This window comes from Gekko japonicus, unplaced genomic scaffold, assembly GCF_001447785.1.
Source record: "Gekko japonicus isolate JY-2015 unplaced genomic scaffold, Gekko_japonicus_V1.1 scaffold3763, whole genome shotgun sequence".
Classification (NCBI taxonomy): Eukaryota; Metazoa; Chordata; class Lepidosauria; order Squamata; family Gekkonidae; genus Gekko; species Gekko japonicus.
In genome coordinates this window covers 84,059-111,580 of record NW_015168158.1, presented here as the reverse complement: position 1 = coordinate 111,580, position 27,522 = coordinate 84,059, and the positions used below count along the sequence as shown (strand labels likewise).

The following is a 27,522-nucleotide window of genomic DNA, read 5'->3' as shown; positions in this document are numbered from 1 at the left end:
TGGATCTCAATGTTCTGAGGTAAAAACACAGTTAGAAGAGACTGCAGACAGTTGAGGACAGTTACAGAAATTAGCTATTCAAGACTCCTGAATAGACATTTTTCAAAAAAGCCAGCATGGCAATTGAGTTAATGAATGTTTATGGGGAGATAGTAAAGGACATTTCTAGGAGCCGTTTCAATGCATGCCTCCCTCATAAACCTGAAGAAATGTCCACCCTATCACCACTCCCTCACACCAACTCCCCCTCACCAATGTTCCCTCTAAGCTGTGGAGTCTTGTGAGCACAAATTCTAATTTGTGAGCTACTGGCATTAAAGTTGTGAGCAAACGATTTGGCTACTGCATCAATTAGTTTGCTCTGGGGCCATCCTTCCTGAGCTAAGACAAAAATATGTGAGCGGGAGGCTAAAAAACTGTGAGCTAGCTCACACTAACTCAGCTTAGAGGGAACACTGCCCCTCACACCTCTCACCTCTTACTGCCCCCAAGAAAGCTCCTGGCAAATGTGGAGCCAGATACACCAACACAACAAGGAGGAGGCAACTTAGGAATGCAGCAAAGACATTTGCACATAGTACTCCTGCGTGGCAGTGAGCTGCGCAGGCCAAATACCAGCAAGATCACCCTGAGGTGCTCAGAACAACACAGTCTCCATATGAGCAAAACAACCCAGGAACACAAGTGGAGAGGCCGCCACTTTCATGGAAGGTGGCAGGAGTTGACTTAACAGACTACTGCTTCTTAAATGGACAGTTCTATGAGGCCTGCTCCAGAGTGAGCTCATCAAGCAGCCTGATGATCCTGGCACCTGAGGGCAGAACCACCAATGTGGTCTAGAGAGAGGTCCTTCGGTAGAGAGAAAAAAAGTATGTATGTCTCACTTCATTTCTTATACTACAATCTTCTCCATTAGAATTCCTACAACAAATGTCACATTTCAAATTTCACATCATCACTATTATAACTGGATTTACGGAGCTTAAATACCGTAACGAAGCATGGGTATCAGGCTAGTGCACATACAAAAATACCAAAAAAAGAGAGAAAAGAAATTGGACAGGTGACAACATTTAACTGGGTTTTGCTCCAAGTTAGGTAACTTCCCTTCCCTAAATACATTAAGATCTTTAAAAGATGTGAGTTCCATGTTACTTATAGAAAAGGTAATGTGAAAAGAAGCAGCTGGTGAGGGAAAAAACTAGACTTCCAGTGAAAGGGAACCTCCATTGGTGACTCTACTCACCTTGGTTTGGTACCATGATTCAGCTTCAGCTCGGCTCCTGTTGGCAATTTCCTCATACTGGACTTTCACCTCAGCAATGATGCTATTCAGGTCCAGGTCTCGGTTATTATCCATTGAGAGGATGACAGCAGTGTCAGACATCTGGGTCTGCAACTGACCAAGCTCCTGGAAAACACCCCTCCCCCCCAAAAAAGAGCAGGGTTGGGAAAATGCTTCAAATTGGCAGGTCTCAATTTGTAGGGAAGCCAGAATCAGATTGTTAGTTGCCACTTCACACACACACACACACACACACACACACGAGGACTGTGTAAAATATTATTCAACCACCTCAGGAACAGCATCCAGTTATTTTAGAATTCATTAAAAAATGGAATGTTTACAAATTTTGACCTTGAAATTTGACTGATACCCTAAGACTGGCTGATACCCTAAGATTTTGAAGAAGTAATGTGAGGCATCAAGTCTCCAAATTATTTTGTGTTTCCCTCTAAAAATTCCTAATTTGTAACAGCATCCTTAATTATGAATCTTGGGGGGCGGACAGATTAAATGAATACAGTCTGATTTTTGCAAGCAAATGTGCAGTAGGAGAATATGCTTACACATTCTATTTGCTACCCCCAAGCGATTTCAGTTCTATATATCCCTAGAGAACGAGTGACCAAGTATGTGGGATTTTCCAAGTCCTGTATAAATGTGGTACTCTCTGCAGAAGTGGATCAATTGCCTTTTCACAGGCTGTCTTCCCTTTTCAATTAGCTCAGAAGATAGGTCCTTACCTTGACCCAGCCAATCTGGCTACATGGATCTATGCCATGGCAACCTTGAGGCTAGACTATTGTAATCGACTCCATGAGTCTTGTAAACTCTAGCAGGTAGAGAACACTGCAGCTCCTTTCCTATTGGGAGCTACATGCAGTTATGGACATTATACCTGTTCTCCAGTCATTCCATTGGTTGACAATTAGTTTGCAGGCTCAGTTCAAGGTGCTGGTTATTACCTACAAAGCACTTCATGGTCTAGGACCCACTTATATATAGGATTGCCTCTGTCAATACACTCCAATGGGACAGCTTTGGTCATCTGAGCAAAACCTTCTGAAGGAACCACCTTGCAAAAGGGGTAAGAACAATTGCTGCCTATATGAAAACATTCTTTGGCCCCGTTCACACGGAGCATTTGCCATGCTAAAGATACAGATGATAGGCGGATTTTCCGGGCGCAATCACACCGCAACATCTGGGAAGCTTAGTGCCCCCGTGGCTAAACCGTGGCTTCCTGCCGAAGATGTGGAGTAAAAAACTAGTACTTACGATGTACTGGTTTCCGGAAAACGTGGGGCAAGGGCGGGCGTCTGATTGCGTTTCCACTGGAATCCCGTGGCATCTGGCGCCCGCCCATGTCCCCTTGCAAACTGGATTTTTTTTTAATTCCCCACAGGATGCACACAAATGATCATGTACATGCGCAAACTTTGGTGAGACAAACAAAAAATCCTGTTTGCCACAGAAGCAGCGCGGTGCGATTGCCAGTGTGAACGCGCCGTGCTGCTTCTTTGCTGTGCTGCAGACTAGCCGTCTGATCGACACCTAACGCCTAACCACGGGACCTCGACAGGACGTCTGATCCGGCTGCCGCACGTTACTTTGTTCTGGGGCAAACAGCAACGCTTCCCCCTGCATTTTCTGGCCCGTGACTGGGGCCTTTGTTGTCACTCTCACCCAGTGTAATAGTCTGCCTTATGAGATCAGGAAGGCTCCAACACCACTATTATTTTGCAGAATGTATAAAATGGAATGACCTGGATAGCCCAGGCTAGCCCGATCTAGTCAGATCTCAGAAGCTAAGCATGGTTGGTCTTGGCAAGTATTTGGATGGGAGATCACCAAGGAATACTAAGGTCATGATGCGGTAGCAGCTAATGGCAAACTACCTCTGAATGTCTCTTGCCTCAACCCAGTCTCAACCCAGTGTGCTACAGTGGTGAAAAAGGCAAACTCTATTTTAGGGATAATTAGGAAAGGGATAGAGACTAAAATGACCGATATTGTAATTACCCTGTATAGATCTATGGCGCAGCTTCTTTCGGAATACCGTGTACAATTCGGCAAACTCTATTTTAGGGATAATTAGGAAAGGGATTCAGACTAAAATGACCGATATTGTAATTACCCTGTATAGATCTATGGCGCAGCTTCTTTCGGAATACTGTGTACAGTTCTGGTCACCATATCTCCAAAAGGATGTTGCAGAGTTGGGAAAAGTACAAAAGAAGCCAACCAAAATGTTTAGGGGGTTGGAGCACCTTCCCTATGAGGAAAGGTGCTGAAGAGTCTGGGACTAAGGGGGCGGCATGAATGAGGTTTATCAAATTATGCACGAGGTGGAGAGAGTTGACAAAGAGACAGTTTTCTCCCTCTCCCAAAATACTAGAACTCGAGGGCATTCAATGAAGCTGATGGGCAGTAGGTTCAGGATGGACAAAAGGAAATACTACTTTATGCAGACAGTGATTCAAATGTAGAATTTACTGCCAGATTATGTAGTGATGGCTACAGGAATAAACAGCTTTAAAGGGGGATTAGATAGATTCATGGGGGATAAATCTATCAATGGCTACTAGCCATGGTGGCTGAGGGGAACCTCCATATTCAGAGGCACTAAGCCTCTGAATTCTAGAGCCAGGAGGCAACATCAGGGGAAGGCCTCGGCCTCTGTGCCCTGTTATTGGCCCTCCAGAGGAACTCGTTGGCCGCCGTGTGAGACAGGATGCTGGACTAGATGGGCCATTGGTCTGATCCAGCAGGGCTCATCTGATGTTCTTATGCCTTGAAAACCCCAGCAGGGGTCACCATAAGTCAAATGTGATTTGATGGTATAAATAAATAAACAAAATGGAACAGTTTAGGGGGGCATATTTATAAAGGGAATAGGAATGTGGTAAAACAGTTCTACAGGAGGGTACTTTCTGGATAGGTAATATGATTATAGTTTTAATTGCCTGTGAAAATATTAGGCAGTTTCTTTCCCTCCCTTTTTCCACTATGCTGTTTATTGGAAAATGTTACACTGTGTTTATTTCGTTGTTCTCTAATTGTGAAATCTAGGTTATGGGATGTGCTGGACTGGTTTGGTTTTATTGTTCTTTAATTATGTGATTCACTTAAATTGCATTGTTCATTGTATGTATTCTTTATTGCATTGTTTATCCCTGTCATCTTCCATGAGTCTTTGTAACCTGCCTTGGGGCAACAGGACTCTGTGAAGAGGGCTACCACGTTGGTGGAGTGTTGCACACATCGGAAACCCGTTCATCATCACATCATTGGAAGAACCAGATTTTCTGGAGTGGTTTAGAGAAGACTTTTCCATGCATTTTCAGATTAAGATTTGTAGGAATAGGAGTGAATTACTTGTTGTCCTGTGCGTAGCACTCCCTTTTTGTTCTGGAATTTGCATGAGTATAAAGGATTTCAGACAGCCTATTTATTCCGTTTCAGGAACTGGTTACTAACGGGTTTTTCCTGTCATTTCAGACAGAACCATTTTAGTAACTGGCTTTTAACAGAATATATTTACCTGTTCATACAATGCCGGTTGTCTCCCATTTGGGAAGCGTGTCTGAGGCGTTGTTGATGAAAACTGCTTTCCTCAGGTCTTCAGTCCCTTCTTCCGGATCTGAATCATTATAGATGGCTGTGTAAAATGCCCCATAGCACTTCCTCCAGCGACAGGTTTTTCATGCCCTTCCCCCCCGGCACTCAATCTCTCTCTCTTTTTTTTAAATGTTCCATTGGGAGCACTATAACGCTAAAAAAGGACATCAAATCAGTGTCACAGTGCTCCCAATATATATATATATATTTAAAAAACCTTCTCAAGGAGATTGTGCGCACGGAGGAAAATGGCAGGGGAAAAAAAGTGGCACAGTTTGAAATGGCCACAGCGCTTCAGAGATAGCTCCTTACTGGAAGGGAAATGCTGTGTGAAACAGCCGTCCTGTACCGGTTTTCTACATGATTGGCCAATAACGGAAACCATGTGGTTTTAAAAGGTAATCTGAAATCAACCTATAAAATTTATGTTTTTACATTACAGGAACAACATGACACTGATCCTCACTCAGGGTCAATGAGCTGATTCCCAGTTATGGGACTTCAGTCTCTTTTTGCTAGAGGCCTTCTTGGAGGTACTCTTAAAGCAAAGCACATTGGTGCCCACTGAAATATTTATTTATTTATTTATTGTTCATATTTATACCCCGCCCTCCCCAGTGGGCTCAGGGCGACTTACAGGGGCAAGGAGACCTTGCCATAATAAAAACATAGTATACATAATAGCTTAAAAACAATACAATACAACTTAAAACATCCTAAAATTAGAACAGTGGTGCTCAATAGCTCCCCTATAGATGGCAAATCAAAGATGGCAAAGATGACAGATCAAAGGTCCAGAGTTCCCAGTGATTATTTCCCACGGCGTAGGACTTCTTTGCATTATTCAAAAGTTATAGATGTTTCCTCAGGGCCTCGTCAATCATGGCAGTGGTGGTATAGTAGGACGGCGGCTCCTACTCAAAGACCTGGTGGAAGAGCTCCGTCTTGCAGGCCCTGCGGAACTGCATAAGGTCCCGCAGGGCCCGGATCTCCCCTGGGAGCTCATTCCACCAGGTAGGAGCCGTCACCGAAAAAGCCCTGGCCCTAGTTGCAGCTAGTTTGATGTCCTTGGGGCCCGGGATTGCTAGTAAATTTTGGGGCCCCAACCGTAGTGCTCTTGGGGGAACATATGGGGAAAGGCGGTCCTTCAGGTAGGCTGGACCCTGGCCATGTAGGGCTTTATAGGTAAGAACCAGCACTTGAAGCAAATCCGGTACGCTATTGGCAACCAGTGCAGCACTTTCAGCGCAGGCTGAATGTGGTCCCTTCTAGAGAGACCCATCAGTAGCCTGGCTGCAGCATTCTGCACCAGTTGCAGCTTCTGGATTTGCAGCAAAGGCAGCCCCATGTAGAGAGCATTGCAGTAGTCTAGCCTCGAGGTGACCGTCGCATGGATCACTGTAGCCAGGTCATTGTGGTTGAGGTAGGGGACCAACTGCCGTGCCCGCCGCACTTTAGCCACTTGCTTCTTCCCCCAAATAGAAGAAGAAGAAGAAGAAGAAGAAGAAGAAGAAGAAGAAGAAGAAGAAGAAGAAGAAGAAGAAGAAGAAGAAGAAGAAGAAGAAGAAGAGTTGGATTTATACCCCACCCTCACTTGGAGTCTCAGAGTGGTTTACAATCTCCTTCCCCTCCTCTCCCCACAACAGATACCCTGTGAGGTTGATGGGGTTGGGAGAGCTCTGAGAGAACTGCTCTTGAAAGAACAGCTCTGAGAGAACTGTGGCTGGCCCAAGGTCACCCAGCTAGCTGCATGTGGAGGAGTGAGGAATCAAACCCGGTTCTCCAGATTAGAGTCCACCGCTCTTAACCACTACACCAACCTGGCTCTACACCACTACACCAAACTGGCAAGAGGAGCTCTGCTGGATTAGACCAGGAGTTTGTCTAGTCCAGCATCCTGTCTTACACAGTGCTTGTCTTTCTTCTTTCTTCCTCAACACAAAAGCTGGTCCTAGCTACCCTCCACCTTGTTGGAGCTGGAGATGCTTCAGAAGACCCTGGAAAGCATCACCTTTGGGTCTGCTTTAGAGTTGTCAACAGGCCAAGAGAAAAATGTCTTGCCCCTTTAATAAAATCGTAATGTGTGAAATGGATAGATTAAGCTTTTTATGGCCTGCTAGTAAATAAATTCATCTGGTAAGTTACATCCTGTTGAGCCTCTATTAAAGTCACAGGATAACTTTTCTCCAGGCAGTTGGCCCATTCAGTGCCCATTCAGAAGTAGCTACCCCATCATAGGAACATGTTTGGCTTCGAACCATTCAGCATTTTGTAATTACCTCCCATATTAGCCATATTTTGGTGCAGCCCACTATGTTTTATCAAAATTTCAGAAGCACCCATTTGCTCAACCTGTTCTTCAGATCTTCCAGAATTCCAGCTGATCTCCAGACTGCAGAGATCACTTTCCCTGGAGAAAATGGCTGCTTTGGAGTGTGGCATTATATCGTGTTGGCATTATACCTCAATGAAGTCCCTCCAGTGGTGTTATACCATGCTGAGGTCACTCCCCATATTCTGCCTTCCCTAGACTCCATCCCCAAATCTCCATGTATTTCCCAAACTGGAGGTGGCAACCCTTTCTCTTCAAAATATTGGCAGAAGGCCCAAAACCAGAACCCAGAGCTCTCCACAATAGCTCAAACTATTTCTCCACAGAATTTCAGCCAATGATTTGTAAATCATCTTAAGCTTCATTATAATTTTTAAACTGTTGTGCTTTATTTCCCAAGTACTCAAAGAAAAGTGAATACCGCATCATAGAGGGCCCTTAGGAAGTTGAGTTCATCTGTCAGGGAGTCCACCTTTGCCTCCAACTCCACTTTGTTCATATAGACGGCATCCACATCCTGAAAAAGGCAACAAGGAACCATGTTGATCTGGGAAGTATATGTCATTGTAATCATTTTGGTAGGACATTTGGTGTGCAAAAAAAAAAAATTCACTTGGTTTGCATTCCATATATCTTGTTTAAATCGTCACCTTCTCTTTCCAAAGTCTCTGTGACCTGGGTAGATGATGCACTGACATAATGAAATTGTTGCACATGTAGCAGCTGAAAGCCCTGTTTAAATAAGCATGGAATGTTGCACAGTTCCGTTTTACTTATATGTTTTCAAACTGAATGGCTTCACAGAGGTATTAGCAGGGCGATTTTTGGGCAGGAACACACAGGAACGGAGTTCCGGCTGGCTTCAGAGTTGGCCACGCCCACTACAGCCCAAACCTCTGCATGCGTGGCTACAGAGGGAAGGCCTGGGGAGTGACCCCCAGCAGCTCCAAGGCGGGGGGCCAGGGGGGCCCCTGGAAGGATCGGGGAGGCAATCAAGCCAAGGGAAGGCATGAGCATGGCCTAATATGCTAATGAGCTGCACTGACCAAAGGCATGGGCATGGCCTAATATGCTAATGCGCTGTACTGACCAGGTGTGGCCTAATATGCTAATGGGGTTCTGCTGTTGGGTGTGGCCTAATATGCTAATGAGTTCCTGCTGGGCTTTTCCTACAAAACAAAGCCGTGGTATTAGTGTGGATAATGTGAGAACACAAGAACAGAGGAGCAGTTGTGATGGGCCAGAACAACAGCCATGGTTGCTAGGCCGAGCCTGACAACTGCCAGGAGGGTTGGGAGTGGGGATTAGGGTTGCCACACTGCCCAGTGCAGGTGGGGGGGTTACCTGTTTTTGGGTGCCCCCCCCCCAAATCACCCCCCTCTTACTGGTAGGAACCCGGAAATCATTGTGACATGCCTACAAAAAATGGAAGTGATGTAAGCATGTTGTGGAAGTTAGGGGGCAACGCTCTGTTTTTTGGGCAAAACTCTATGGTTTGAAGCGAATTCTACCATAGAGTTTTGCCCAAAAACCAAAGTGTCACCCCCAACATCCCTGATGTGCCTATGTCACTTCCTGTTTACTTATGCATGTCACAACACTCCCCCCCACTCCTGGAAAGTCCCTCCCCCATTGGCATGACGATCAAACCTGGCAACCCTAGTGGGGATATGGGGGGGCACGATGCTAGTGGCATTGCTACGTCACTTTCAAGAAACCCCAGAAGTGATGTAGGGTAGCTCTGGGGATTGCTGGAAATGCTTTGGGAAAGCATAGAGTTTCTGGCAATTCCTAGAGCTACACTACATCACTTCCAGGGTTTTCCAGAAGTAATGTATTGATGCCACTGATGTCACTGGGTTTTCTCCCCAATTTCTTTTCTCCTGATGCCACCCAGAGCAGCAATGGGCAAAGAGGGCTGCCAGAGACTTGGCCACAGCAAAAGACTTGGCAGTCCTCCTAACAGCCCATCTAGTCTAGCTCCTGATTCACACAGTGATCAACCAGGTACCCTACAAAAAGTCTACAAATCAGTCTCAAAAGTCAAAACCGCCCCCTATAGTTGCCCTAGAGGGAAACTGCCTCTGCACATGGTGGTTCCATTTGATCATCATGGCTGTTGCGGGCAGCAACTAGAAAGGTTCTCTAATAGCTGCCACCACTCTGGTTTGGGTCTCCTTGGGAGGGCCCAAAGTACCCACCCTGCCACTTTATACACTCCTTTTCCAGTAGGTCTCCCCTTATAAGTGACCGAATGAGATGTGAGGACCTAGGCAGAGTAACAAACTAGTTTTTATTAAAGAGATTTAACAATAACTGTGATTTTATGATGTATAAGAAAAATGAGCACAGTACTCAGCAAAATAAGAAATCCTAACGCATCTGACTATACTGTCCTAGTATACTCTAGGTACTTGGTCTCAGACTGACTTACTCCTTTTGGATAGGGTTGCCAGGTCCTTACCTGTTGTTGGCGTGGGGGGGGGATTGTCTAGCCTGCTGTCCTGGAGTCTGCACGCACACCACGATGATGTCACCCAGAGGTGACGTCATCGTGCAGGGCACATTGTGGGGGATGCTCTGGCATTTGAGAAAAAGCTCTATGGTTACCATAGAGTTTTTTTCTCAGATGCTAGCATGTCCCCCCACAACGTGCCCTGCGCGATGCTGTCACCTGTGGGTGACGTCATTGCACCAGGCATGTTGGTGCGGATAGGGTTGCTCAGGCAGCTGAGCGGTGGCAGATTGGGGTCCCCAAGAGCAGGTAACCCCCCACCCTATCGAGGGGATGGCAACCCTACTTTTGGATGAGGGATCCCTCCTTCTGCAGCAGCCTTACCAGCTCTGCTCCCTGGGAGTGAACACCCTCCCACTTTGGGCAAGGACTTTTATTCCTTTTTCCCAGGCACCACCCTCTACTCCTCTGCTGGTATAAGGCTTCCCTGGAGCCACTAGGCCTCCTTAGAGCCTGTAGGCCATACCACTTATAGGCCCAGGACCATGACAATGGCTAATAGCCACTGATTGATCTATCCTTCATTAATTTGTCTAATGGGCTTTTAAAGTTAACTAAACGGGTTCATTACATGGGCGGTACCCATGCTGCAGCTTCTCAGCATGCTTGCCTCAGCTCTCCAGACACTGCAGTAATAGTGTGAGGAGCAGTTTCCCATATTAACACATCAAAGCAGAAAGAAGCAGTGTCACAGCAAGACTGCTGCCAGACTAAGGCAAGAATCCATTCTAATCAGTGATCAGGTTATAGTAGCTGAACTAAGAGGATTCCCAGACAGTGCCATTCCATGGTGGCCTCAGGAATTTCTTTGGCAGTGTTTTAAGAGTGCTTCGGAAGGAGGCAGCTATTCTGCTGTGAAATACTATGAGCCACAGTGAGAAAATTATCTAAACACAACTTTTCCCAATACAGCATGTACTCAGATAACAATAAAATGTCTAGCTGTGTCAGTTGTTTAGAGCAAGGTTTTGCCCTTTAACAGATATACAGCGGGCGACTTCCTGCTGATGCATTTTAAAGGGGGAAACTATGAGTTGGGGGAGGGCTATTTCAGATTTCCTATGGGAAGGCACAGCTGTCAGATTGGTGCAAGGACCAGAGGACTTCAATATACTCAAAATGATATTGCAGAAGGCAATGTGACTCCTTATTTTCCATCAAAAGAACTGTCACAGTTTTGTCAGTATAGGTTAGAGGGGCCCTGTTTTTGGAACATGGGGATTTGTGATGTCTGTCTTGTACACAGGCTCATTTAACTGTTGATATTCTTGATCAGCAGCAACTAATTTTCCTGGAGGCCCCCATGAGAAGTGAGGTAGGGTTGAAGGAACACTGACCAAACCCCCCATCCGAGAAAATGGTCTGCCTGCCAGTTCAGTTGCTGCTACCAATATAATTTTCTCTGTATCTCTTTTGCATCTGGCCCAGATACTGAGAGGCCAGCTGACATCTTTCAGTGGGGCTGGATTTAGCCCAGGCTCTTCCAGGTGCTGATCTCCTGTTTATTAACAAGAGTCACTCAGAAACCAGAACACGGTAGCCACAGATGCAGAGGGATAATCACATGGAGTTTCAACCACATAGGAAAACAAGGGCGTACTCCACCACCCTCCCTAGATGGTGTACTTGCTCTTCACAGATGACAAAATATCCACATTTTTTGGACACAGTTACATCTATCCAAGGGATGAAAGTCGTCAAGAGTCACTAAGAAGGCCACAGTGCAATCCTATGCAGAGGTACTCTGGTCTAACCCCAAGGATTTCACCACAAGTCAGTCAGGAACAGTATCATTTGATTATACGGAGTGTGTAAACTCAGGTTCAGCCTAACCCTAATGACCTTGGGAGCACGGAACCTCACCTTCTTGAGCATGACAAATTCATTCTCTGAAGATGTGCGGCGGTTGATTTCGTCTTGATATCTGTTGGAACGAGAATGCATCTTTAAGCACATAGTAACCACTATAACTTCATGTTATTGCTCCTAGTGCGTATTCTACTTCTGATTCACAGTGTGCAAAACACTGACATTAGGGCATCTGCCTTGGTTGCAGGGGGTGGCAGCAAAAGATGCTAAAACTGGACTGCTAGAGAGCAGGTTTCCCCCTCTCTCCTGGTTTCTGTGTGCCACAATAAATGACTGCTAATTTACTTGTAGTGAAGAAAGGGCACCAAGTCCAAGTCTATCTCACATGAAAAGGCAACATCAGCATCCCACAGAAAATGCAGGTGCAGGGCAATAATCTGCCTGCAAAGCGAATTCTTCCAGATGACTCAAGAAAGTGAGGCAACCCACAAACTCCCATGGTAGACAATAAAATCCCCAAAGGCTTATTAAACAATGTGATCTGGAGGGAGAAAAAAACCTTCTCCAATTAATCTATCTTCTAACTGACAGGACTCATTTGTCTGTTGCAGTGTTGCCTGGGGGCCAAATTTGATAAGATGGTAGGAGCTCCCTGAACATAAGTGGATTTTCCCAGCATTATAAAAAGGAAAGCAACAGCCGTGCAGAGTCTTGATTCAGAGTGGGGTCATGCTGGGAGAGACGTGGCTTAAACTTTACTATGCGCATGATCTTGCTGGTTGAAACTGACCCCCCTCCCCATGCTATTACTATCCTGGAAAGAAAAAGAAAAAAGACAGGCAAAGAGAGAGTGCCTGTCTTTTCCCCCTTCTAGGGCTACCAACAGCTCAGGGGGATGTGTGTCAGTTACAACAGGCAACACTGCATGAGGGAAACTTAACCTGCTACCCCCACTTACGCCGAAGCCTAATCCAAATCAAGGCCTCATGGAACAACACTTTCCCTTTTAAGAACACTTTTTTTGGGGGGGGGGTTTCCATTCATTTATCTCCTTAGCATTTGGCCTATGAGATCAGAGATCAGTTTATGGCAAATCATTTAAATTAGATTTAGGAGCTTTCAGGTACAGCCATAAGCAGGAGGCTGGAATATATGTAAGGCAAGGCTCTGATCAGAGATGTTCTGAGATCCTTCCCTGAATTTTCAATGTTATTTTTTAAAAAATTAATATTTAGCTCCCTTATTTATAGAGATACAAGGAGGGGGGAACACTGTCTCTCCATATATACCCTACAGCAATCACAAAACCAGGCCCGTAGCTAACATGGGGCCCACGGGGCCCGGCCCCCTAGTGTTTCTTTCCTTCCCTGAATTTTCAATGTTATTTTTTTAAAAAAATAATATTTAGCTCCTTTATTTATAGAGATACAAGGGGGGGGGGGAACACTGTCTCTCCATAAAGTATACCCTACAGCAATCACAAAACCAACCTTACTAAATCAAGCCAATGAGCGCTGAAAATGGTTCAGAAGAGAAGGAATGCTGAGAACTGCAGAGTCAACTAAAAAAAGGGCAGGGGAAGAAATCAGCCTGCACAAGCTGTCCTTTGCCAGGCACATGTCCTTTGCCATGTGGACAAGATGCAGTCCCTAGGTAAAGACTTAGTCCTTCGCAGTTTGTGCCTATCCAAGGAATAGATGCTGTTGTCGCAAAATTACACAGGAGACCAATAGTGCCTTAAAGACTATGGAATTTATTTCAGCTTGAGCTTTTGTGTGTCAGAGTTCACTTCTTCAAATGCTTAGAAGTGTACATCCTTTTTTTTTTTGGCTGTCAGGTCTAGGGCTGCCAAGTGGGGGTGGGTAAACCCCCGTTTCGGAGGCCCGATTTCCGCTGCTGCGGAATCGGGCCCCGGGGGGGACTCCACCCCCAAGCGCAGCATGGCTGCGTCACCAGAGGTGACGCAACCACGTCAATCATGTGGGGGCGTGGCCCCGATCATCAGAGGGAAAACTCTATGGTTTTCCCTCCAACGATCGGGGCCACGCCTTCAACGTGATTGACGTCACGCGTCACTTCTGGTGATGTGCTGGCGGCGCGCGTGCGCTTCGTGTGCGTGCGCACACATAGAGGAACGGCTCCCGGAGCCCGGCGAGGCTCCCCCACCGGTAGGATATTTTTACTTGGCAACCCTAGTCAGGTCACTGCTAACTTATAGCACCCCTGACATTCAGAGGTGGTTTGCCATTGCCTGCCTCCATGTCACGACCCTGGTACTCCTTGGTGGTCTCCCATCCAAATACTGGCCAGGGATGACCTTGTTTAGCTTCCGAGATCTGACAAGATCAGCCTAGCCTGGGCTGTCTATGTCAGGATGTATATCCATTCAGTTAGGTTAAATACTCAGCAGAAAGGGGAGAGGGGCAAAATGTTAGAAAGAGAAGCCAGTATAAAACAAGACCCAATCAAAAGAGAAAACAGCTCATCCAGAGTATGTGGAAAACACTTCCAGCCGACAACAGCAGAGTAGAAGAAACATAAAATCTAGTGTGGAATGAAATGAAATAGTGGAACAAAGAAACATTTTCTGGGTATTTATAGGTTACTGCAAAGCTTTTGACTGTGTGGATCATGAAAAGTTATGGTTGGCTTAAAATGAAATGGGTGTGCCACAACATCTGATTGTTTTGATGCACAATCTATCCTCTGGACAAGAGGCCAGTGTTAGGACTGAATATGGAGAAACAGAATGGTTTCCAATTGAAAAAGGTGTCAGAAAAGGATGCATTTTATCTCCCTGTCCAATCTGTATGCAGAACATATAAGGAAGGTTGGATTAGATTTAGATAAATGTGGAGTAAAAATCTGTGAAAGAAAAATTAACAATTTGAGATATGCAGAGGACACCACATTATTAGCAAAAAACAGTGATGACTTGAAATGACTACTGATGAAGGTTAAAGCAGAAAGTGCCCAAGCAGGATTACAGCTGAACACCAGGAAGATAACGGTAACTGGGGAATTACATGACTTTAAGTTCTGCACCCCAGAAACCAGAAGGAGATTGAAACTGGAAAGGGCCACCATGAAGGAGCTAGAAAAGCTGGTGACAAAGGTCAAGTTAATTAATGCCATAGTATCCCCCGTTGCTATGTATGGGTGTGAAAGTTGAACAATGAAGGCCCCGGTCACACGGGCCAGATATCGCGGGGGGGGGGAGGCGTGGCTGTTTGCCCCACTGCGAAATAACGCATGACTGCGCGATCAGGCATCCCCTCACGGTCTGGTCGAGGTCCCGTGGTTGGGGGGGAGGTGCCGATCACATGATGCGCCAAAGAAGCGGTGTGGCACGGCAAACGGGGTTGTGTTGTTTTATTTAACCTGAAGTATGTGCATGCCCCGTTGGGTGCTTCTGTGCATCCCTGGAGACTTCGGGGAAAAAAAACCCTTTTCGCAATGGGGCATGGGCAGGCGCCGGATGCCACTGGAAACACGATCAGACGCCTGCCCTTGCCCCGTGGTTTCCAGAAACTAGTACCTCCGAGGTACTAGTTTTTAACCGCGCATCTTCGGAGGGAAGCCTCGGGTTCGCCACGGGAGCTCTATGCTTCCCAGATGTGGCGGTGAGATCGCGTCCGGAAATCCACCTATCTTCCATCACAGTAGCGTGGCTACTGCTCCATGTGACCGCAGCCAAAGAAAGTCAACAGAAAGAACATAGAGTCCTTTGAAATGTGGTGTTGGAGGGGAGTTTTATGGATACCGTGGAATGCCAAAAAGACAAATAAGTGGGTTCAAGACCTGAACTCTCCCTAGATGCAAAAATGACTAAATTGAGGCTATTGTACTTTGTTCCCATTATGGCTGCAATCACACACACTAAATAATTCACTTTCAATCCACTTTCAATGCACTTTCGAATTGTGTGAGATTGCAGCCTATGAGAAGACTGGAAAAGACGATAATGCTAGGAACAGCTGAAAGCGGCAGGAAAAGAGGAAGACCTAAAATGAGATGGACTGACTCCATCAAGGAAGCCACAGTCCTCAGTTTGGAAGACCTGAGAATGGCTGGTAACAATAGGACATTTTGAAGGACGTTAATTCATAGGGTTGCCGTAAATCAGAAGCGACTTGAATGCATTTAACACACACAACAATGGAGGAATGATCCTCTGCATGTGAGGAAGTGAACTCTGACTCATGAAAGTTCAAGCTGAAATAAATGTTGTTAGTCTTTAAGGTCCTACTGGACTCCTGTATAATTTGGTACAAGTTAGGAGGACTCTGTAAAGGCCTTATCATGTTAACAAGACCCACTATGGTGGATGTTACCATTGCCATATGTGGCACCTTCATATGGACATTACTATGATCTCTGTTACCATAGCTCTCCCATAAATGTGATAAGTATACTTCTGATTCCCAGCTTTGAAATATTCACTTACTTCCCTTTAAAGTCTTCAACAAGCTCCTGCATGTTCTTCAGTTCTCCATCCAGTCTCCCCCTCTCATTGATGAGGCTACTTAGCTGCTTCCTTAGGTTGTTAATGTAGGCCTCAAAGAGTGGGTCAAGGTTGATCTTGCTGGCACCAGATTTCAAGCCTTGATCCTGCAAGAGGGTCCACTTGGTTTCCAGAACTTTGTTCTGCTGTTCCAGAAAACGGACCTGAAACATGATATATGAAGGTATACTGAGTCAGACCAGGGGTCGTTTCATAGAAAAAGAGCTAGGGGAACTCATTAGCATATGCCCACACCCCCTGACATCATCGGAAGTGTGTCATAAGGCCACACACCCCGCCCTCAATGGTCCCGGCTGCTGGCCTTGCAGCTCCACTGCCGAGCCCCATGAGGGGCCTGGCGGTGGACTTGCAAGGCCGGCGGGAGTGCAAGGAAGCCCCGCGAAGGCCCTCCCTGGCCCCAGGCAGGCAGGGATGGGGAGAGGCAGGGAGGAAGCAACTTACCCTCCCTCTTCTCCTGCCTCCTCCTGGCTGAATGAGGGCCGGAAGTGGGGTGGCCGGAAGCAGGGGGCGGGGCTTCGTCATGTGCCCTGCCCCCCGTACCTCACCTGGGGGAACTGCGATGCCCCGCGATCCCCCCCCCGAAATGACCTCTGAGTCAGACTAATATTGTATACTTCAGCTGGCAATGGTTCTTAGAGCACTGCTACCTGGCATCCTTTAACTGGAAATATCAGGGACTGAACCTAGGACCTTCTGCACTGAAACTTTGTGATTCTACCAATAAGCGCTGGTGCTTTCTGAGAGGAGACATTTTTTTTAAAATGGGCAATGTTCATAGCAGAAGCATTCACAGCAGTGAAGTCATGGATCAATTTTTGTCCCAGCGCTTCTTCAAACAAGGCATGAGGCAGTGATTGGTTGGCGACACAGTAGCTGTCCAATGAGGAAGCACAGTGAAGGAGCTATATATACAAGCCTTGCCCCTTTCGTGTAAGTTTTTGCCACCTGCTTTCTTGCAGGTTTTTGTCTACCTGCCCACCCCCCCCCATAGTATCGCAGGATTAACCATTCACCCTTTGGGACCAAGCAGGAATTTTCTTGGGTTTTCCCTAACTGACAGTGGGGAAGAGTCTTTTTTTCATCTGCTTCATGATGTTTGCGGTGAGGAGAGATAAATACAGATGAATTAGGCCTTGAATGAATTTGGTAGCGATTGGGTGGGTTTCTCATGTTAGGTAGGTAAGAGCAGCAAATACCCTGAGCCATCCAGTGTGATGGAGGGCATGTCCTGAACAGACCACCACTGGCTTTATGGTGGGATGGGGCTTGGGAAGGAGCACCTTTGGTACTAACATCTTTCCAAGCCTGGTAGTGGCTTTATGGAGCATCAGGAAAGGTGGATGGGTCTTGGCCTCTCTCAGCACAATATGAAAAATGAGGCCAGTGGAAGCCGCTGACTGAGTTTGGAGCCAGGGTGGATTTGCCAAAACAAAGGCAGCCACATTTTAACATATTTAATAATTGATTATGTAGATCAGCTAATTTTAATAAACTAGTTAAACCCAAGCTATGGTCTCATGTCTTTATTTGGAGTACAATGGTACATATAGACGAACAAGTCCACAAGGACTTGTCAGGGCATTTCATTTTCCTTTCTCCTATTTTTTCTTCTTTTCCTTTCCTGAATGCCCCATAACTTCTACCCTTTCCCCCTTTTCTTCTTTCCTTTCCACTCACCAGTGAATATATTGTTGTCTGCTGCCCTGTCTTCAAATTTCCCTCTCTCCTTCTGACAGTCTCTCCCCAGGAAAAGTCTGGCTGAGTTGCATGGTGCTGTGCCAGCCTGCCCACTGGGCTGATCCAAGTTGTGTGGTGCCGGCTAGATCCCGTTTCATGGCGGGGAACCTTCTAGGACTTGCCGGAATCACTTTACTTTCCCCTGTATCCCCCTTTCCATGCTGTTTCTCTCCTCCTGGCAGTCCTCATATTCTCAGTGCTCCCTGTTCCTTCTTTCTTTCCTACCCACCAAACAACCTAGCATTTATCTGCCCCCCTTCAGCTACATTTATTATTAATTTACTTCATTTATACTCTACCTTTCTTTCCAATGGGGATGCAAAGAAGCTTAGATCATTCTCTTCTGCTCCATTTTATCCTTACAACAACCCTATAAGGTAGGTTAGGCTGACATTGTGTGGCTGGCCAAAGTCATCCAGGAAGCTTCCAGAGCAGAGTTGGCTTTTGAACCTGGGGTGACTGCTGTTGAACAGTAGCAAGCAGCTGGGCCTGGATAAGTGATACAAGTCATGTGATTTCAAGTTGCCCAGGGAAGCTGTTGGGCCTGGCCTCAATGAGTCCTCCCCCAAAGGCCAAAATAGCCTAGCAAAGCCTCCCACACACACCTTTTACTGGCAGAAGCCAAGGCTTGAAGGCTGGCAATACTGTTGTTGTTTCCTAGCAATGGCCACAACAGTAATTGAAAGGGCTTTTGTTTCTTAAAGTTACAACCACTGCTTCTAGCATTTGGGTGGGGTATATATTTCTATGATTTCATATTATGTTGCAAACCTGGGGCTTTTCTCAGGTTTGTAGAAACATATGTCTTGTTTATCGATGATTCCAGTCTCTGGGGGCACATGTTGAAAAACAGATATATTGATAAGCACTGATTTATAAAAGAACATTACAATTTATCATGCCCTTGAAAAATCTTTCAAAGGTACACTAAGCAAGCATGTGGTAAGCTGTGGTCTGGAAAGACAAAGATGGTGAAAACATCATATGATCAGCTGATCACATCTCTGCTTAGGTGTTAACATTTTTAGCTCTTGCACCTCACATATTGTGAGAAAGTGATATGTGTGATCGTCTCATTGCACACAGCAACCATTTTGTGTGGATAGAACAATACACATATTGTCAAGCATTGGTATGTGTAAATATGTAGTCAAAACAAACTTGAGTTTCTGACCATGTGTGCTGAAGCTGGAAAATATGTGTATTGCCCTGTTCACACAAATTTTATTTTATTTTATTTAAAAAAATATTACCTGCCTTTCTCTCTTGCAGAACTCAAGGCAGTTTACAATATAAATAAAATATTACAAAAAACACAATATTACACAAAAAAACCCCAGCCATTATAAAAACACATAAAAAGTTACAATTTTAAAACTCCAATTAGGACTTCCCATAATAAAAAATAAATCAATCAAAACTGCCTTCATATTTCTCCTTAAAATTGACAATGAAGGGGCCAGGCGCACCTCCCTGGGGAGGTTGTTCCATAATGATGGGGCTGCCACCAAAAAGGCTGCGGTCAAAGGAGCAGTTTGCACCGATATTGTTGTGGTTCCTTGCTGACTTAAAGAGCACGATCAGACAGCAACATCTGCCTTCTGTGCCCCAGTTGTCACCACCCCGTTCTGCCCTGTCTTTGAAGTGGAGTTAACGGACACCAGGGAAAGTCCGGTCTTTATGGATGCCATAATTCCAACTTGCAAGAGATACGGATCTGTGCCTAATTGGAATATTTTGATTGGGACCTTGCTCATACATGTGTATTTATTGTATGTTAATGAAGACTTACCTGATGTACTTGACGAATGTATAGATTTGAAACGCTGATTATATTGTCTGGAACTGCGTTGTTTCTACTTGGAATGGACCTCATTTATAACAAGTCACAGTATTTAGACGTTTGGACTTTAATTCAAGGACGTGATATTTATATAAACATTTTTTTCCCCTCTGTGAGTTTGTTCTATTTATGAAGGGAAACTGCTGCTTTTGAAATATGCTCTACTACTTATTGTGGGTTTGAATTTGTTACCACCCACTTTTGGATAATTGTTTTTTATGATATTTGCAATTCTATAATAATATATATGAATTTGGCATTATTATTGACTTTGCTTTCCATATCATTATTCTTGCATGTATTTAGTGTGCTTGGACTACAGATTTGTTTGTGATTTTCTTGCTCTTTTCTCTGTAGCCTCCCTCCCTTCTACTAGAACTTTCACTCTGCATTTCCAGCTGTCTGAACTCCCCTGTTGCGAAGTCAAGCCATTTGGGAAGTCTGAACAATCCCCTCTGTTTCCAACTCCTTTTTTTTTATGAGGTAGCGATGGGCACATAAATGCATAATCACCCCTGGCATTGTCAATCACCATGACCAAGTAGCCATTCTGGATCGGGAGTCTCCGGGGGAGTTGTTTTTGAGTGACAAATCCCCTCCCAAACCCTCTCTCCTGTCAGAGTTGCTGCTTGAGAGCATCCCATGATTATTAGATCAGTAAATGTACTGAAGTCAGTGGGACCACTCTCATGTAAATCTGCACCACCGCCTCATGTATTCCACAGAAGAGAGGCAAAGCGAAGGAGGCTAAGAGGGGCTGCAGTACTTGGCAGAGGGATTGCGGAGCTGTCAAAATAGATTAGTGCATCATTGAATGAATGCTTCTGCACATGCATGAAAGGCAATTTTTAAAAAGGATGCCGCCTGACTGCCCACTCCGTGGTTACTGTGCAGCAATAATCTGATCGGTCAACCACAGAGTGAGCGTGCGGTGAAGCCAGTTCAGGGTGGAATGTCTGATCAAAACTCTCTGTTACAAAACAAAATGGAGAAATTAGAGGTGGGGTCAGAGCATGCCAAAACAGGTCTAGTCACTGTCTCTTTGAGCATGAGCGGCACAACTCTCACTCCTAAGGAAGCATTTACCACTCCCCTTACCCACTCAGCCAGTCCCCCTTGCACTCTAGACAAGGCTAATGACTTGCGCCCCCCATTGTTAACCAATTTTCAAAAACAGATTAATTGTAGGAAAAAATGAAAAGCACAAAACTTGAAATTGTTATCTTTTTTTTAAAAAAAGTGAGAATAAGTATTACAAAAATCTTTGATTTTCTTTCTCAAACAGAAAACAGGTTTAGCACACAAATCATATTGAATAATCCTGTGAATTGTGATATTAAAATTTACGTCTCTTGAATGTTTCCATTTCAGGCACATCAAAATCTCATTTTGTGTGCCTTTTCCTTTGCAGGTTTTGTCACTAATTCCTTAAGGTCAAGTGCTGATGCTTCAGCATGTCTATTAATTTAGTTTGCCATCTTTCAGCCACCTGTGGCTGAGATCATCTACTGCCAGCCATAGTTGCTGAGTCCCAGGGGTTGTTATTGCTGACTTGTAAGTAGGGCATTCATATAGCTATAGGAAAAGGTGTGGGAAGTTCTTAGTGCAAAGGTATCTCCCCCCCCCCTGCTCTTGCTCCTCTACAACAATTATGGCATTCATATAGCTATAGGGCATTCATATAGCTATAGGAAAAGGTGTGGGAACAGCTACATAGTTCTTAGTGCAAAGGTATCTCCCTCCCCCTGCTCTTGCTCCTCTACAACAATTATGCTCTGCACATTGCTATAGCGGAATTTCTCTACTTTCCTCCCCTTTCTTGCACCCATGAAACTGTCTTTCTGCCCATTTCTTTTCAGACACAGCCCATGGCCTACATATTCTCCCTCCCCCTGCTCTTGCTCCTCTACAACAATTATGCTCTGCACATTGCTACAGCGGAATTTCCCTACTTTCCTCCCCTTTCTTGCACCCATGAAACTGTCTTTCTGCCCATTTCTTTTCAGACACAGCCCATGGCCTACATATCTATACCGATCGATACATACATAGATAGGAGAGGCAAACGAACACAGTGGTGATCAGAACATCATTATTTATTTACTTTATTATTTATTTATATAATTTATTAGTTATTTATGAGTTTACTACTTGAGACGCAAGGTGGAATACATGATATAGAACACTGTAATCAAATAGCATATCAGATCTAATAATGCAATAGGGCTAGGAAAAATTACAAAAATGCAAAAAAAGTATCAAACATGCTATGTCAAGCAATGCAGAAAATGGAATTACAAAACATTAAAACAATGCTGTAAGAGCATGATAGAACATACAACAAATCAATAATATATAGTGTACACTGTGGCATAGACTACAGTCCTGTCCCCTATAAGCTTTATAAAAATGCCCTCCCAAGCAACTATTTTACACAGTTTGCAGAATTAAAAAAAGTGTAAGAGTCTTCTTCCTAGACAGGCCCAAGAGAGACAATAACAGAACACCACTAGCGGTCACATACTGCTCTCAGCTCAAAACTGTTCAACGCATCATCAGCGACTTACAATCTCTACTGGATAATGACAGCTCCCTTTCACAAGTACTGGGGCCAAACCTTTTCTAGCACACAGACAGCCCCCCAGCCTCACCCACAATAGCACAAAACCTAATTTGAACATGGACACTGGTACCAGAGCTTACAATAAACCCAGATGCCAACTTTTCTGCCACCTACACCCAGGATTCTTTTCTAATTGAACAAACATAAGCTCAAGCAGCAGTGGTATGATCCCTGAGGTGCCCACAGGTGGGATCCTCTCCCAGAAACTTTCAATCTTCAGGGCAAACATAAAACCTGTGAATAAGATTTCTGTGGGTTAGCATATATTAGCCAAAGAAGACTTGTGCTCACTTACCTCTGGACCTAAACTCCTTATTATGTGTCTCCTATTCTGTCAAAAATAATTCCCCCAGCAGTCCCCAGAGTTCTACAGGACTATTGTGAAACACTGTCCTGTTTCTTTACTTTCTTCTGAGCCTGCCATAACACCTTCTTATTCCTTCATTCCTTGATCTCACTCTCTGCTTTACTCCAACATGATTTCACTCCCCCCTCTCCTGCTAACTGCTAATTCTATTCTAGCCAATCACATAAAGAATTCACCCTTGGAAGATTTATGACAGGGTTCATTTTTACTAGAAAATTTACACCTGATAGATGTGTGACAGATTTCACACCCTAATGCTGATAATTCTGCGCTTCTCTGAGGTCTGTGCCCTAAGCAATCGCCTAGTTGGCCTAATGGTAGTACTGGCCTTGCTGGCAGCTTTTATACCGACCACATGTAACAAGAAGGCCATGTGTAGCATACTCTCCTAGAGTGTAAGGGAGGTATGCCAAGAATGTAGTGCCTGAACAGGGCTTATATGTTAGAAGGAACAGTTGTTAAAATGACAAGAAAATGGAAATGCTGATTATGCAGTTACTTGGGCTAAATGTCAGCTTGAACTGCATGAACAATGGTTCAAATCCTAATGTTTCTTACCCAGTTATTTTTAAAGATTTGAAATTAATGCCGAATAGATAAAGGTTTGATGCAGGTTGATGGTGAAGTGAGTTTAATTCCTGCAGTATAGGAGAGGCTGATTGGCAAACACTCTGCATCATTTAAGGAGGAAGACTGTTCAGAAAACAGCCCAGCCCTGACTTTAGCTACCTGGTGGGTTGGGAAGAGTACCATCAACCAAACTGTGGGTTGCTGGAGTGGCACATCAAGGGAGGAGGCTGCAGCTTAGCACCTCTTACCCAGAGCCAATTTGGTGTAGTGGTTGTGCGCTGACTCTAATGTGGGAGAACCAGGTTTGATTCCCCACTCCTCCACTTGCACCTGGCTGGATGACCTTGGGGAAGCCATAACTCTGGCACAGCTGTTCTTGAAAAAAGAGCAGTTTCTGTCAAGAGTTCTCTCAGCCCCACCAACCTCACAGGGTGTCTGTTGTGGGGAGGGGAAGGGAAAGGAGTTTGTAAGCCGGAGTTTGTAAGCCGCTCTGAGACACCTTTGGGTAGTGAAGGGCGGGGTATAAATCCAATCTCTTCTTCTTCTTCTCTTGGCACTCTTTGATGTGCAAGTTAAGAGAAATGAAGCTGGTTGGTAACATAGGTCACATTTGAAGCTGGGGTAAATTCCCCCCCCCCCGGCTTTGGGTGGCCACTTGCTGGCAGCGGCTCACTACAAAATGAGGGTTGCTTCTTTGAAAATAAATTTTAAAGAGTCATGGAAAGTTATGAGATTTTTACTTGGGCAAAACATTTTTAGGGATTTTGAGGGAAGCAAATGTTGTAAAATAATCAAAAAGTGTTTAATACTTAGACTATTAATGGATCTTGCTCTATTGGAAAGAAGAGATTTCTTTGCTTTTAAAAAAACCTTTATTTCTAAGGGTAAAGGGTTCATGGGATTACTACAAATTAACGTAACACTAACAGCTACATTTCTAAGCTGCCTATAGTCAAACCTAGCACACAGATAATGGAGAATCTCTCCTTCTTCTTGACCCCTAGAAAGGAAGTCACCTGAAACAAATGACCAATCTGTATCACAGTAGAAGCTACTTTCCCCAGGCTAATTCCCCATTGGCTTAGTGCCAGGTATCCCTTCCAGGTCAGTCTAAACAATAGCAATACTAGGAATACAAGTTAACCCTATAATGACTGAATCATCAGACCTTGTAAGCACATACATTTCCAACAGCAAAAAGAGCTATGGCAAGACTAGCAAAATTCTATAAGGAGATTTCCAGTGCAAATACTTTTAAAATCCTTGCAACCAGAGGTCATTTCGGGGGGAATCGCGGGGGATCGCAGTTCCCCCAGATGAGGTGCGAGGGGGCGGGGCACATGACAAAGTCCCGCCCCTTGCTTCCAGCCACCCCGCTTCCAGTCCTCGCACTCCCGCCGGCCTTGCAGGTCCTCCGCCGCGCCCCTGATGTCAGGGGGTGTGGCATATGCTAATGAGTTATGCTGAGTTCCCCTAGCTCTTTTTCTACGAAACTACCCCTGCTTGCATCTCTCTATTTCTATTCTTCTACCCTTCTTCTCTCTTTGTCTTAATGCACATTTGTCTATTTTGGTGATAAACAAAAGTGTGTGTGTGTGTAATTTTTTTTTTAATTATTCATGGTTTCATAGACCATTTTGGTCCTGCTTCATTTCTTTGGCAAATTTCTCATCTTTGTTATTTTTGACATGTTTATGGCATTATGCTTCTTTAATAGCATTTATATATTGTTTTGAACCATTCATACACCATTTCTATGCATGTGATGCAGGAATAGGCATCACGTTTAAGAGCAGTATTTATATCAAATTTTGTAAATATGTTTGGGGGAAAGGATGGCCACAGTTTTGAGCTGAGTGTGGATAAATCATGAAAGAAACTTGAATTTCTGAACTGAACCAGAGTTGTCATGAAATTCTGTAACATCCCTTATCTGCCTTTCTGTATCTATAATTCTCTCTGTTTATCCCCACACATATTGCTAAAAACAAGTCATTTTTCTCTCTGTCCTATATTGGTTTACAATACTTAAAGAAACTCTTACCTTGTCAATGAAAGAGGCAAATTTATTGTTGAGTGACTTGATCTGTTCCTTCTCCTCTTTTCGCACCTGTTGGATGTGTGGATCAATTTCCAAGTTCAGAGGTGCTAGGAGGCTCTGGTTAATGGTCACTTCTTGGATGGTACCAATACCAGGTCCACTGCTACCAAAGCTTATGAAATTTCTAGGTGCACCGAGACCCCCACCGAAACCATACCCCACACCCCCACTCCCAACACCAAAACCACTCCCTCCACCAAGACCAAATCCACCCCCAGGACCACCACCCAAACCAAAACCACTACCAGATCCACTACCAAAACCAAATCCACTGCGCAAGCTGCTACCTTTGCCGATGGAAATTTTCCTAGTGCCACCAAGATTGTAAAGACTCCTACTGGCAAAACCACCTCCACCACCAGTACCAATACTGATCCTTCCCAAGCTGCCACCACCACCTGCTCGAGCAAGAGATATTGAGCTGAAAGCAGCTCGATTAGCACTTGGGGTGGTGGCAGAGAATGTGCTGAAACTCTTGCCGCCGCCACCACCACCACCACCTCCTTCACCCCCTGCTCTAATGCGGTAGGACTGCCGAAACATCTTGATGTTGTTCTCTGAGAAGATGCCACAGAGGAAGGAACCTAAAGAGCAGAACTTTGGTGGGATAACGCCAGGGTCTGGCCTCTTTTATTCTAGGGGGAACCTGGGCTTGGCTGCATCTGGAATCAGGCAATCAATTTAGTGCATTCATGCTTTTGACACACCTGGGAGGCAGGTGTCTAATTGGACTTGTTTAATGTTAATTGAACACAACACACACCTCCAGAGAGTGATCTGTGTGTGTATTGCCCGAGGCTTTAACCCCTACAGTTTGCATGCAGACCTGTAAGAAGGACAGCCAGCACCTTCTGTTGAGTAACAAAAGAACCATGTTTATTTATTTATTGACATTGATCAAAGGAGATCTGCAGTGTCCACAGGCCAAAAACCCATTCCAAACCCAGACACAGTGTAGGACATTGGTGGGATGCAGAAGAGTCAGGCCACCTCTTGTTTGTGCATCCCTGTATTTACTAGCAAGACCACCCTGGCTCCAAGCTGTAAGCCGTCACATACATAAAATTCAAGCTCCTTCTTACTGGCTCCAAGCTGTAAGCCGTCACATACAGACAATTCAAGCGCCTTCTTACCAAGCCTTCATGATGCTCGAGGGAGGTGTGTGCTACTTCCTGTCCCACTAGCCACAGGGTCTATGGGTCGAGAATAATAACGCCACTCAAGGGTTTCCTGTCCCAGGTCCATGTCTGAGGGTTAACCCTTCACCATCCAAATGATGCCCCAGGGTGCTCACCCAAGCTGTACTGTGTACCATTCAATCAACTTGACCCATACTGCTACCACTACTGCTACCAATGGCTAGGCACTACTGAAACCGGTGGATGACCTGTTACCCTTTTCAGACTCAAGGTCAAGGTCAAGGTTCCCTTGCTCAAAAGCCAGTCGAATCTGACTCTAGGGTTGCGGTGCTCATCTCCGTTTCAAAGCCAAAGAGCCAGCGCTGTCCGAAGACGTTTCCGTGGTCATGTGGCCGACATGACTAAACACCAAGGCGCACAGAACGCTGTTACCTTCCCACCGAAGTGGTACCTATTTATCTACTTGCAATTTCTTGCTTTCGAACTGCTAGGTCGGCAGGAGCTGGAACCAGAGACGGGAGCTCACTCCGTCTTGCGGCACCCGGGTCTCGAACTGCTGAACTACTGACCTTCCACAGCCTGCAGTTCAGCGTCTTAACCACTTGAGCAGACAAAAAACTCACCCAGGCTAGTGTTGTTAATCCAATGGGAAAAAATTCCTACTCAGCCCCACAATGGGCGACCAGCTAATGCCCACTCTGAATTAAAGGGAGGGGGTGGGTGTCCCCCTTGTTGGTGGTCAAAAAGAAAAGGGGGTGGGGCACATACCACCCCTTATATGGCTTCATCCCCCCACCCTCAAATGTGCCACAAGGAGAAAGCTCTAGATACCCAGGTCTCCTTTCTGGCCACTGATGCAAATTTAGTTCCTTTCCAACTGTTCCTGCATCAAGGATTCAGGAACTCACTTTGCTATCGAACTCTTCATAATGTTGCCAGTGGCTTCTGGTGTTTAAGGACAGTTCCAATTTCACTGATAAGAAAGGGACAGTGCAAATTTTGTAATGTGTCATAAAATTGGGGGGGGGGAGCTTTGCATCTGAAAGGCACAGATC

The 27,522-nt window shown here is 45.1% G+C and overlaps 1 protein-coding gene across 1 annotated transcript in view; it reads right to left on the bottom strand.

Annotated features, from left to right (window-relative positions):
- The window catches only part of LOC107113613 (keratin, type II cytoskeletal 5-like), a 39,771-nt gene extending 13,900 nt beyond the window's left edge, over positions 1-25,871 (bottom strand). Inside the window, exons 1-6 of the mRNA XM_015414958.1 lie at positions 25,537-25,871; positions 25,272-25,410; positions 16,010-16,230; positions 11,617-11,677; positions 7,660-7,755; positions 1,247-1,411 (exon numbers count right to left, since the gene is read on the bottom strand). Coding sequence (XP_015270444.1) covers positions 1,247-1,411; positions 7,660-7,755; positions 11,617-11,677; positions 16,010-16,230; positions 25,272-25,410; positions 25,537-25,871 — 1,017 coding nt within the window. The remainder of the gene's footprint in view (positions 1-1,246; positions 1,412-7,659; positions 7,756-11,616; positions 11,678-16,009; positions 16,231-25,271; positions 25,411-25,536) is intronic.
- Between the last annotated feature and the right edge of the window lie 1,651 nt (positions 25,872-27,522).